The 13,444-nt window shown below is 47.3% G+C and overlaps 1 protein-coding gene across 1 annotated transcript in view; it reads left to right on the top strand.

Moving 5' to 3' along the window:
- The window catches only part of TASP1 (taspase 1), a 66,687-nt gene extending 62,587 nt beyond the window's left edge, over positions 1–4,100 (top strand). The window contains exon 11 of the mRNA XM_048506361.1: positions 4,068–4,100. Coding sequence (XP_048362318.1) covers positions 4,068–4,100 — 33 coding nt within the window. The remainder of the gene's footprint in view (positions 1–4,067) is intronic.
- Positions 4,101–13,444: the final 9,344 nt, after the last annotated feature.

Genomic DNA, 13,444 nt, shown 5'->3' with positions numbered 1-13,444 from the left:
TCAATGATAGCTGCAGGGAACAGCTGGCCAAAGGATCTAGCAAGAACTAGCCTGTGGCTGCCCTTTCCAGGCTGAGTGGTTCATCTTTAAGGCAAAGACTGTGCTAACTCTGGTCAGTTCTTGACCCTGACCTCTTTGGCCTTTGCCTCTGACTTGAATTGCTTGGTGGATTCTGATCTCTCAGCTGACCTCAGCCGTGCCTCCCCTAACAGATTTCCCCTTCATGGCTCCTGACCTTGGGCTTGACCCTAGCTTTTTTTGTGCGTGGTGTGACCTATGAATGCGTTACTCAGCTGTGACCTTATGGCTGCCTGAAAGTGTTCCGTGGCCTGAACTACCTGCTTCAGCACCTGACACCTGTGGGCTTTGTAATATAAGGCAGAACGTATAAAGTAAGACTGTTAACACTACTGTTAGGCACGAGAAAGATTCTGCTAATAGGAATGGCCAACCTTTGCATTCTTTGACCATATAATAAGGCCTTGCTGTCTGCAGTTCTTGGTCTGTGCCCTGTAGTGAATGGTATGTGTTTGCTGTGTTGTATTCCTTTGGTCGTACTTACAGCGCCTGACGGGGAAAGCGGCAATTTCGTTCCGATTTAAAATCGCGTCTATTTCAACATGATCCCAAAAGTGTCACCCCAACTGCTTTGGCCATGACTCAAAGCTGCTCAGTCATTCGCCTGTGTTCTTTGAACCATCATTGTCAAGGTTTAAGTGGGTTGAGCGGAGAATGTGGTGTTCATTGTGCCAGACAGCATGAAGGCTGCACCCATAACAGCAGTGGCATATCTAAAGTATGGCATGTGCCCTGGGCACCACTTGATCTTCCCTGCTTATCTGCCTGCCCACTGCAACGGCACCATCTGCCTCCTCTGTCAAAAGCCTAGGTATGATTCTGGAATCCTCCCTTTCTATGGAAGTCCGGGTCACGCACCATCTGTGTGCCTGCCCATTATCCAGCCCCTCAATGCCACTCAGCCACTGGTGGTGCCATGCCCACTTCATGCTGACCCAAGCTTTGAGCAGAGGCTCCCACTGCCCTGAGCCAGCAACAAAGTGCTCTGCCAGCCAGCTTACCATAGGCGTGATTTTCTGTAGACAGGCCCCTGCATAGCAGCAACCTGCAGAGCGATTGCTACATGCTCTATTTAAAATGCCTGCAGTAAACATTGTACAATGGACGTTTTGCTGCTTTCGTTAAATCACTTATACCCCACCTTTCTCCCCATAGGGGGCCTAGAGTGGTTTGTAGGGTTTTCCTTTCTTTTGTTTAATCCTCGCAGTAACCCTGTAAAGTAAATTAGGCGGAGAATGTGTGATTGGCCGAAACTCATCCAGCGAGCTTCCACGGCAGAGTGGAGGGTTGAACCTGAACTTCCCTAGTCTTGGTCCAGCACTCTAACCACTTACACTATGCCCGTGGTGGCGAACCTTTGGCACTCCAGATATGGACTACAATTCCCATCAGCCCCTGCCAATTGGCCATGCTGGCAGGGGCTGATGGGAATTGTAGTCCATAACATCTGGAGTGCCAAAGGTTCGCCACCACTGCACCACGCTGACATTCATGGGCAGAATTTCACGTACAAACCGCTTGGAGGAACCACACAGTGTTCCCAAGGATCTGCAGACTCCCGGTAGCTTGCAGTTCGTTTCCTTAAGAGAATGAAAATTCATCTGAGGAATTTCTGCATGTGGCCAAGTGAACCTGCAATTCTGTACATTGCTTCATTAATACACATAGCCTCAGGTGATGTCGGAGGACGTGCATAAATAACCATACTCTTTTCCACTGAAAAGACCTAAGTAGAATTGAACTTCATCCGCGATGTGCTGGACCGTCTTTGTTTTAGAATCCTCCTCTTGGGTTCTAGTGCTATGACCTAAGCGGGGGAAAGGCAATATATAAATCTGATCATTCATTCATTCATTCATTCATTCATTCATTCATTCATTCATTCATTCATTCATTCATTCACAGACAGACAGACAGACAGACAGACAGACAGACAGACAGACAGACAGACAGACAGACAGACAGACAGACAGACAGACAGACAGACAGACAGATAGATAGATAGATAGATAGATAGATAGATAGATAGATAGATAGATATTCTAAAAAAAAAAGATGGTCCAGCATGTGCTGGATGAAGCTACAATTCCACTTAGATCTTTTGGTGGGAAAGATGGACTACAATTCTCCACAGATGTGGAGACAATCTGAAAGCATATATTTTTTGTCAACTTGAAATCAGTCTGGTTTTATGTAGCCACAGGATAAGAGTACGACTGGACTCTGTTGCATAGATAAGATCCCCCAAGGTATACTGTGATCATCGGGTCTTCCTCTTGCCCTCCGTTTATGTTTTTAACTGCTGCGACGTTTTGAAACCTCCAAGGTTGCTTATGGTCATTGGTTCTACCCAGAAACCAATCTGTTCAGAAACGCTATTTGCAAAGTGCTCATTTTTTAATGTAGCAGAGGAAACTGAAGAGGCAGCTTGTCTTATGCCGATCTGCTTGGTCTGTGTTTCCTGTCACTGCATTGCTTCATCTGTCCTGGACTGGGTGATACACCCTGTTGTATGACTACTGTCAGTTTGCAACTGACTTAGGGCGACCCCAGCAAGGGGCTTTCAAGGCAAGTGAGAAGCCTTTGTTGGCAGGTGTCAGCAGACGTAGAGCAGAGCTACTCAGAGTAGACAAGCCGAGCAAGTAGTCCACTTGTACTTACCCGCATACACTGCAGCCCCCCACCTCTCAGGAAGAAGAAACACTCCACACAAGATGTCTTTCTTGGTGGTCCCCCATCCAAGTACCAACACTGCTTAGCTTCTGACATCTTAGCTTCTGACAGCTTCTGACGAGATTGAGGCATCTCATACTACCTTTCCATGGTAGAGCTTGATGCCACACAAACATTTGCCCCACTGAAAAGGGTCTTCAACATAGCTGATGAGGGTGATCAGCAGGAGAAAATGGAAGGTGGTCCTCTTACCCTTTATGACCAACCCATGTGGCTTTGTTTGCAAAACAACGAAAGTTACAATGAAAAGTTTATGACAAACAAAACCAAATGAGCCATGGAGAGACCGTGGAAGACTGGTTTTCTTTCAAAGCCTTACTGTAGCAAATGACTGCTAGAAATTAAAGGTGACAAATCCAAAATTGTTTTCAAGAACTGAGAACCTGATACTAGAAGAACTTGGGATGTTTGACTGTAACAGAAGAGTAGAGACTTCTCTCTGCAGTACTTCTGGGGGTGCCGGGAGGACACAGTACAAAACAAAGACTTTTCTTGACAGCATGTACAATATGTACTTGGTCTTGGTGACAGGTCTGGGATGATGAAATATAAGAATATTATTGCTGAAATGGTAAGACTTAAACCTTGGAGCCCCGTGCAGACAAAGGCCCTCTGTTTCCAAGAGAAGCTTGGTAGTAAAACTAGTGTTGTTTTAAGAAATTAATTCATGCTTCCAGATTGAATTGCAGAGTTAGTGGAACATAGAATAAAAATTCTTATATATCAGGAGCATTGTACCAATTTGTTCTCCTCCGGGACATAGAAAGCTTTGTGTAGAAGACTTGGATCTTCAGTGTTTTTCTGCTCATGAGAGGTTTCCACCAATTCTTTACTCTGCTTACAGATTTCTCACAGGCTCATGTTGTTTCCACGAGCCCACCAACGGTTGCAGGCCACGGTTAATGGTGCAAGGTGCGCGGGGAGCCAGCGCAAGCCAGAGGGTTTTCTGAGAGGGTAGTCAAGCAATCCAGCGAAGCCAAGGAAATCGAGGGAGTCCAAACCTGAGGGTTGTTCAACGGAGTGTGGTCAAGGCAGGGCAAGGTGGTAGCCAGTCCTAAGTCAGTCAAGGCAAAGCAGGCAGATCAAGGTTGCAAGGGGCAGGCCCACGAGCCCAACAGACTTGTTGCTTCTGCAGGGGCTGTGCCATCTTTGCCTCTGTTTTATGTGTGAGGGTTGGCTGTTTCATGTTGACTCAGACCCGTCATCTGGGTTGAGTGCTGTCTGGCTATCCTGAAGCTTTTCCTTCTTTCTTGCAGTTTGCTTCTCATCTGCTTGTGCCTCTGTTCTAACAGTGGGGGAGAACCTGGTGGGCTCGAAACAGCGGCCTGTTCGGAGGGTCCAGAGACAGGAGGAGCGGGAGGCGCAAGATCAGCAAGGTCTGAGCCCACTGGGCTTCTCTGCTCTGTTGGCTTCTGATCCAGCTCTGTCAGGAGCAGTGGGTTCAGCAGCTGGCCCTACGGCACAGGTGTCAAACTCACGGCCCTCCAGATGTTCATGAACTATAATTCCCATCAGCCCTTGCCAGCATAGCCAATGCTCATGTTGGGAGGGACTGATGGGAATTGTAGTTCGTGAACATCTGGAGGGCCGCGAGTTTGACATCCCTGCCCTAGGGAGTCATGCAAGGCTCACCTGAATCCATCACAGCTGTGTCCAAGCTGTGTCCAAGTCAGAGGAGATCAGGACACCGACACCCCCTGGGGCTTTGGCCCAGTGGAAGGGCATCTATTTGGCACACAGAAGGTCCCAGGTTCAATCCCAGGCATCTCCAATTAAAAACACTAGGAAGCAGGTCATGTGAAAAATCTCCACCTGTTGCCCTGTTAAAAAAAGGACAAGCCTTTATTGGCATTCCAAAATACAATAAAACAATTGTCCATAAAAGACAGATAGATACAACAACCATTCAGAGTCTTCTCAATAATTTAGTCCAAATGGACTCATCAAAAGTGCCATTCCCATACACCTCTCCACAGACCAGACTGAAAACCCACCAACAGAGCCCAGGCATCACAACAGCATACAGTATCAACACTCCACTATAAAACACAGAGTTTGTTAGAGTGGCACCTAACACAGAACAAGGGATAGGGGGCAAGGAAATGGGACCCAAAGCCAATTGACTTGACTCCCAATAAGAGTTACCACAGCCAACTCAGTTGTCCACACCATCTGGCAATCAATAACATGAAAACTACGACATCTCTCAATGAATCACCCACAGGTTATTTGACTTTGGGTGACCGTGAACCCAAAGGTTGCTGGCAGAGGTAGGCACTGTATACCAGTAGCAAATAGTTAATGTAAGCAACATTGTTGTTATGATGATGGCAATCTAATGCTTAGTATCCATCTAGCGTTGTGTCTATAATCTTTAAAAGATATTTTGCTACGCTTTCGCAAAAGTAAGGATCAAGATTATCTAAGATAAAAGGAATCCTAAGAGCATCAGTTAAATGATTGTATAGGAGTGAAGCAATGATGGGTTGGGTCATTCTGATCTTGGCAAATCTGTGGCCCTGTAGAGCCACTGCCAGTCTGAGTATCAGTGGTGGCGGACCTATGTCACTCCAGATGGGAATAGTCCACGAACATCTGGAGCACCATAGGTTGGCCACCTCTGCTGTAATGGGTTAATTTTTATAATGCGCTTGTGAGACTCAGGGTAGGGTTGCCAGCTGTGAGTTGGGAAATACCTGGAGATTCTGGGGGTGGAGCCTGGGAAGGGCAGGGTTTGCGGAAGGGAGGGACTTCAGTGGGGTATAACACCATAGAGTTTATCTTCCAGAGCTGCCATTTTCTCCAAGAGAACAGACATCTGTCGCTGGGGATCAATTGTAACTATGGGTCCCATGCAAAATTTCCTATAATGAAAGGGATTCCCATATGTGGAACAGGACTTCCCTGCCTTCAGTAACTACTAGAATATTGTGTACAGTTCTGGGCACTGCAGTTCAGGAGGGATATTGACCGGCTGGAGCGGGTCCAGAGGAGGTCAACCAAAATAGTAAAGGGTCTGGAGTCCATGCCCTATGAAGAGAGGCTTAGGGAGCTGGGGATGTTTAGTCTGGAGAAGCGTAGGTTAAGGGGTGACATGAGAACCATGTTTAAATATTTGAAGGGATGTCACGTCGCAGAGGGAACAAGCTTGTTTTTGGGAGTTCTTTGATTGTGTGTTCCTGCATTGCAGGGGGTTGGACTTGATGGCCCTTGTGATCTCTTCCAACTCTATGGCCCTTTCCGCACAGCGGAAAGGACACCTCTCCACCGGCAGAAATTATGTCGGTGGAGGGGAGGGGGCCGTTCGCACGGGAGTTTGCGAGCGGCTCCCACAGAGGCCAGCACAGAAGAGGCAACTCTGCATGGAGCCGCCTCTTCTGCGTCCCCCACCCACTCACTTCGTCCTCCAGGGTCGGTCTGGAGGGCTGCAGGGACCTGCCCATGCTGCCCTCTGACCTCCAGGAGTCAGAGGGCAGCGGGGGCGGGTCTCAGCAGCCCTCTAGACCGACGCTGGAGGACGAGGTGAGTGGGGGGGATGGGAAACCGGCCCCTTCGGCGCGGTGTGGTTTGCACCGCGCCAATGGGAAGGTGGCGCTTTCCAAAAACCTCCCTTGGGAAGGGAGGTGGAAAGCAGCACCTTCACGCTGCTCGGGGCCGCACAGGAAGGTGCTGCCTGTGCGAACAGCTCCCCAAGGGCCAGTGTTTTTCCATCTCTGGGCCGCTGTTTTTGGCCCCGTGCAGAAAGGGCCTATGATTCTATTATTCTACTGCAGCTCAAAATGATATTTGAAATGCTCTTGGGGGCGGGCTGTCGAAAGTATGTTGTGTGTGTGTGTTGGGAGCAGCAGTGGCGTAGGAGGTTAAGAGCTCGTGTATCTAATCTGGAGGAACCGGGTTTGATTCCCGCCTGAGCTGTGGAGGCTTATCTGGGGAATTCAGATTAGCCTGTACACTCCAACAGACGCCAGCTGGGTGACCTTGGGCTAGTCACAGTTCTTCTGAGCTCTCTCAGCCCCACCTACCTCACAGGGTGTTTGTTGTGGGGGGGGAAGGGCAAGGAGGTTGTAAGCCCCTTTGACTCTCCTGCAGGAGAGAAAGGGGGGATATGAATCCAAACTCCTCCTCCTCCTCCTCCTCCTCCTCCTCCTCCTCCTCCTCCTCCTCCTCCCCCCCTCCTCCTCCTCCTCCTCCTTCTTCTTCTTCTTCTTCTTCTTCTTCTTCTTCTTCTTCTTCTTCTTCTTCTTCTTCTTATTCTTCTTCTTCTTCTTCTTCTTCTTCTTCTTCTTCTTCTTCTTCTTCTTCTTCTTCTTCTTCTTCTTCTTCTTCTTCTTCTTCTTCTTCTTCTTCTTCTTCTTGTGTGTTGTGGGGGGAGGGGATTGGTAGAAACCTTCCCTCTTTCCATCAGCATAATTTTTTTGGCTGGATCCAACCCTTTGTCTCAACCTACCCTGTGAGAGAAAGATATAGCCCCGAGCCCTCAGGATATAAGAGAAGCAAGCTGTATGACAACCAACCCTTTTGAAGTTTGCTGAATATTTTCCTTCTGGTACTATCGCAAAGTCATCCACTATCTTTTAAAACGGAGTAACTTCTGGATGATTTCTTAACTTCTATAGGTAAACTACAAATCCTCCCCATGGAACGTTACCAGACTCAGTCCTCTGGAAATGTTTCTCATTTAAGATGTTTTTAATGGCTTGGTTTAAGTTGGAATTGTATAGTTTGAGCTGGATTTTGCATAGATTAAGTAGTCTTTGCGTCTCTTAAGCTCTTAGTTTTGTGCAAAGCTAAGTATGTGGTGGTAAGAATGAGCCAGAAGACAGCAGCAAACTAGTAATATTTTTTTTGCTTGTTTGCCCCCCAAAAGCCCAACAGATTTTTTATAATGTGCTTTTGTTTACTGAACAACGGCCGTTCCGGTTTTTAACCATTATTGTTTGCCTGCTCCGTACAAATGTATGTGCTGCAGTTCTCAGTTGTCCTGTGTTTTCTAAGTTCAGCATTTTCACTACCAACTGAACGGCATCTCTGATCTAAAGAATCAAGGGCCAATTACATCAGCTTATCTTTGCATGCACCATGGTCAGCCGGTCGAGCACATAGTTAAGCGTGCTTAAAGGTCTCTGAAACCATTGGGCTTCACTGCACCTAAGTCTGTTGGATTGTAACTAGGCTTGCCAACTCCAGTTTGGGAAATTCCAGGAGATTTAGAGGTGTAGCCTGCAGTGGGCACTCAGTGGGGATGTAAGGCCATAGAGCAGGGGTGGGCAATTATTTTTCCATGGGGCCGCATAAGAAACAGAACATATTGTGGAGGGCTGGGCCAAAAGGCTGAACTCAATTCTGCATAATAGGGGCTGATAAGTGACAGACAGGTGCACAGATCAACTTGGAATCAGTGGCAACAGTTCTGCTTACAACACTATTTGGCACAAAGAATCACAGGCTTAACCTACCTGCATAGTTGTCCACTGTGACAATCAAGCGAGTGGGGAGACTTAAGTCCCTTGACCTACTTTTTTCGACTGGTGCTTTTGAAAGCCCCGCAGAAGCTGGTTGCCTTGGTTGCCAGCTTCTGCGGGGCTTTCAAAACACCTCGCTAAACTCCAACAAGAGCAGGGTGCACAGGCTGAAAGCCCCTCAGAAGCCGGCAGCCAAGGCAACCGGCTTCTGTGGGGCTTTCAAAGTCGCCTCGCTCCCCAGCAAGGCAGGGGGGCCAGTCAGGATCATCCGGCGGGCCGGATGTGGCCCCCGGGCCGTATAATGCCCAGGTCTGCCATAGAGCCTGCTCTCTGAACCTTCGATTTTGTCCAGGGCAGGGGTCTGCAACCTGCGGCTCTCCAGATGTTCATGGACTACAAATCCCATCAGCATGGGAATTGTAGTCCATGAACATCTGGGGAGCTGCAGGTTGCAGACCCCTGCTCTAGGGGAACAAATCTCTGTAGTCTGGAGATCAGATGTAATTCCAGGTGACCTCCAGTCCCCACCTGCAGATTGGCAATCCTAATTGTAACCCATTTAGTTGAGATGCGTGAGGGACCTAACAAAGGTAAGCATTTTCATGAAAGATAGTGATTTAAGAAGAAGATGAAGAAGAAGAAGAAGAGGAGGAGTTTGGATTTATATCCCAACTTTTCTCTCCTGTAAGGAGACGCAAGGTGGCTTACAAGCTCCTTTCCCTTCCTCTCTCCACAACAGACACCTTGTGAGGTAGGTGGGTCTGAGAGAGTCCGGAGAGAACTATTAAATTTCATTTATATCCTACCTGACTCTTTGATGAGGACCCCCAGCGTCTTGCACAATTTTTCCTCCGTTGTTTGCTCACAACAACCCTGTGAGGTAAGTTAGGCTGAGAGAGTGTGGCCAAGGTCGCCCCACAAGCTTCCACGACAGAATAGGGATTTGAAACTGGCTGTCCCAGCTCCTAGTCCGATGCTTTAACCGCTACACCACGGTGCATATTCTTCCTTGTGATATTTTCTGTCCGCAGACAATTAGATGACGGGAAATAGGACTTGGCGGGAAATCTTTTTTTCATGATACCTAGTGCTACATGTGTAGGGCATTATTTTTGGGGAGCTGTGCTCCTCAGTCCCCATGTCAGAAATAGTACAGCCCACACACAGGTTTACCATCTCGGTAGGAACCGAGCCAGCGTTGAAGCTTTGTCTTGTAATTTGTGCTACTGTGCTCTCGTCCCTCAACAGGCATGTATTTAAAGTGTGCAGCTTTTTTGTTTATAGCTGGAATGTTTTCAAAATTAAAAGAAAAAAAACCCAGCCAACCAGCTGTTGGCCCAGTCAGAGGGTGAGTTTTGTGGACCCAGCTGTGTTCTGCGTTCCCCAAGAGGTGCCAGCAGGCCATGGGTGTATCACAGCTGGCGGGCTTTGAGTGCTGAGTTCACAGATCTTGCAGCTGGCTAAATCTCTGGTAGCTTGGCTTGGTAGCATTAACTTTCAGAAACAGTCGGGTAGTGGCCCTGGAGGTAGTCCCTCACTGGGGCACAGTACAGTTACTAAGCATTCATTCTGAAAACGTTTCCCTCTTTAACAGCTGTATTTCAGAGCAGCCCTGGGAACGAAGTTTATTTATTTATTTCCTTTTTAAAACCCCGCTCTCCCCCACCATAGCGGGCTGGGAGCGAGTTTTCAACATATAATCAAGTGACAAAATTACAGATTGCAAACACAATACGATAAGTTAAGAACATGAGAACATAAGAACGAGCCAGCTGGATCAGACCAGAGTCCATCTAGTCCAGCTCTCTGCTACTCGCAGTGGCCCACCAGGTGCCTTTGGGAGCTCACATGCAGGATGTGAAAGCAATGGCCTTCTGCTGCTGCTGCTGCTCCCGAGCACCTGGTCTGCTAAGGCATTTACAACCTCAGATCAAGATTGGTAGCCAGAGATCGACTTCTCCTCCATAAATCTGTCCAAGCCCCTTTTAAAGCTATCCAGGTTAGTGGCCATCACCACCTCCTATGGCAGCACATTCCAAACACCAATCACACGTTGCGTGAAGAAGTGTTTTCCTTTTATTAGTCCTAATTCTTCCCCCCAGCATTTTCAATGGATGCCCCCTGGTTCTAGTATTGTGAGAAAGAGAGAAAAATTTCTCTCTGTCAACATTTTCTACCCCATGCATAATTTTATAGACTTCAACCATATCCCCCCTCAGACGTCTCCTCTCCAAACTAAAGAGTCCCAAACGCTGCAGCCTCTCCTCATAGGGAAGGTGCTCCAGTCCCTCAATCATCCTCGTTGCCCTTCTCTGCACTTTTTGTATCTCTTCAATATCCTTTTTGAGATGTGGCAACACAGAACTGAACACAGTACTGAAGTTACGACAAATAATAAAATACACTTTTAAAAATCCAAGCGTGGAATAATACAAGACAGTTTCCTACCCCATAACTAACGTATAGCCCAGTCATGCTGACCAAAAAGATGGGGAGGGGACCAGCCAGATGGACATAACCCTGTCGCTGCCCTTAACCGTAGGCCTGGTGGAACAGCTCCATCTTGCATCCATACCCTCTCAGTTTACAGTAGTCTGTCATATTTTTAAGCCTTCAAGATGTAGTAGCATCAGCAAGAAAAGTTAAATGGTGTGTCTCAGCCAGGGACTAGCCTTTCAAAGATTTTATTCTCCTTTTACTTAGGTGTAATACGGGGATAACTTTTTCTTGTAGCTAGATAACAGTGACCCTCTCTAAGGTCCCTTCCGCAAACGCCAAATAATGCGTTTTCAAACCACTTTCACAACTGTTTGCAAGTGGATTTTGCTATTCCTCACAGCTTCAAAGAGCACTGAAAGCAGTTTGAAAGTGCATTATTCTGCATGTGTGGAATGAGCCTAAGATTTTCTGCTCCCAGATCAACCAATGGTTTGGCTGACCAGAACATTCTAAGAATTCCAGGAAATTTAGGAATATTTCACAAAACGGTAGCTTTTTTTTTTTAAAGAAAGAAGAAAAGGGAGTAAGATCAGGCACTCAAGAAAACCCACAAATGTTACAAAATTTGCACAAGAAGGTTAGTTGGAGACTCCAGCATAGATCTGGAAGTTCATTCTGTGAATGAAAGGTCACTTCCGTTTGTACCATGCGTGTGCATGGTTGTGGCTTTTGCCAGTCCCCATCTTCCAGTGCAGATCTCAATATCTCCCATGCTGTCGCTGAAAGTCCCCTATCCCTTAGAAGTTTTACTATGATGGCATTCTAGTCTACGGCTCTGGCCCCTGCCTGGTGGAATGCTCTACCTCCAGCTGTCCAGGCCCTGCGGGACCTTGGTGAGTTCTGCAGGGCCTGTAAGACAGAGCTATTCCACCGGGCTTTCGGGGGGGCTGGCCGTGGTCCTACTGCCCACCACTGAGGCTGCCTGTTTTTCCACCTCGGCTGGGCCTGATTCCATCTCGGGCCCTACCTTTCCCCCTCCCTCTCTGGCCTTTAGATCGGGCGCCTGTTTTAACAACTGTTTTAACAACTTTGTTGTTTTAATCTGTATTCATTTAAAGTCATTGCTGCTATCAGATTTTAATGGGGTTAAATTATATTTTTGTATTTATTTGCTGTCATTGTGAACAGCCATATTGTGAGCCGCCTTGAGCCCTTCGGGGGTGAGGCGGCCTATAAATCTAACAAATAAATAAAAATAAATAAATAAATAAATATGTTTGCAAGTAAATCCCACTTTCTATCTTCAAATAACAGCAGCAGCAGACGGCCATTGCTTTCGCATCCTGCACGTGAGCTCCCAAAGGCATCTGGTGGGCCACTGCGAGTAGCAGAGTGCTGGACTAGATGGACTCTGGTCTGATCCAGCAGGCTCTTTCTTATGTCCTTAACAGCCATTGTGTTCCATATGTATCCTGGAACACAGAGTTGATAAAAGATGCTACGGCTTTGAGCTAATACAAAACAGTTATGCTTTTTTAAAAAATGAAAGGTGGAGACATCTGCATTTGCTTAATATCCCCCTCTTTTTTGCCTTGTACTTATGTCTAACTCACTGAAATCTTTGCAGGGAGAGAAATGGACTGTCACAGAGTTTTCCAAATATGCTGCTTCGTTCAATTGACTTTTGGTTGCGCACGCATTAGTTTGCTGTTCTTGCTAATACCTGTGTTTTTCTAGGTTGTGGAGAGCACCTTGTACGGACTTTACTGGCCAGAGAATGTTCATGTGCTTTGCAAAACGAAGATGCTCACCAGGCTCTGCTTGAAACTATGCAAAACAAGTTTATTAGTAAGTACCTGATTTGCCTTCCGATTTCAGAATGCTTCCAGGACTGTGTTGGAGACAAGGAAATGAATGGTAGGGCTGCTTCAAAGAAAAGAAATACAAAGAACAAGAGGAGTTCGGATTTATACCTTCCTATCCTTCCCTCCCCACAACAGACACCTTGTGAAGTAGGTGAGGCTGAGGGAGTTCAGAGAGGACTGTGACTGGCTCAAGGTCACCCAGCAGGCTTCATGTGGAAGAGCAGGGAAACAAACCTGGTTCACCAGATAAGAGTACACTGCTCGTGTGGAGGAATGGGGAATCAAACCCAGTTCTCCAGATTAGTCACTGCTCTTAACCACCACACCCTGCTGGCTCTCTGATTATCTCCTTCTCTCTTAGCTCTGTATTTCCCTCAATCTTACCAACATGGCAGACATCTGAGCAGCAGTGGCGTAGGAGGTTAAGAGCTCGTGTATCTAATCTGGAGGAACTGGATTTGATTCCCAGCTCTGCCACCTGAGCTGTGGAGGCTTATCTGGGGAATTCAGATGAGCCTGTGCACTCCCACACATGCCAGCTGGGTGACCTTGGGCTAGTCACAGTTTCTCAGAGCTCTCTCAGCCCCGCCTACCTCACAGGGTGTTTGTTGTGAGGGGGGAAGGGCAAGGAGATTATAAGCCCCTTTGAGTCTCCTACAGGAGAGAAAGGGGGGATATAAATCCAAACTCTGCTTCTTCTTCTTCACAAACTGCGCTTGCCTTTGAACTCTCTAGTCTGGTTTGTGCACACGGCCATTTCAACACTCTAAAGTCCAGCTCTAAACAATCTTGGTCGCCAGTGGAAAAGATGTGACTTTGTATATTGTATGGGGGCAGGCGTGGCAGGAGACCCAGCATGGTGTAGTG

This window comes from Sphaerodactylus townsendi, linkage group LG01 (assembly GCF_021028975.2).
Source record: "Sphaerodactylus townsendi isolate TG3544 linkage group LG01, MPM_Stown_v2.3, whole genome shotgun sequence".
NCBI lineage: Eukaryota > Metazoa > Chordata > Lepidosauria > Squamata > Sphaerodactylidae > Sphaerodactylus > Sphaerodactylus townsendi.
Note: the sequence above shows the minus strand (reverse complement) of the source record. Positions and strands in the feature narration are given on the sequence as shown.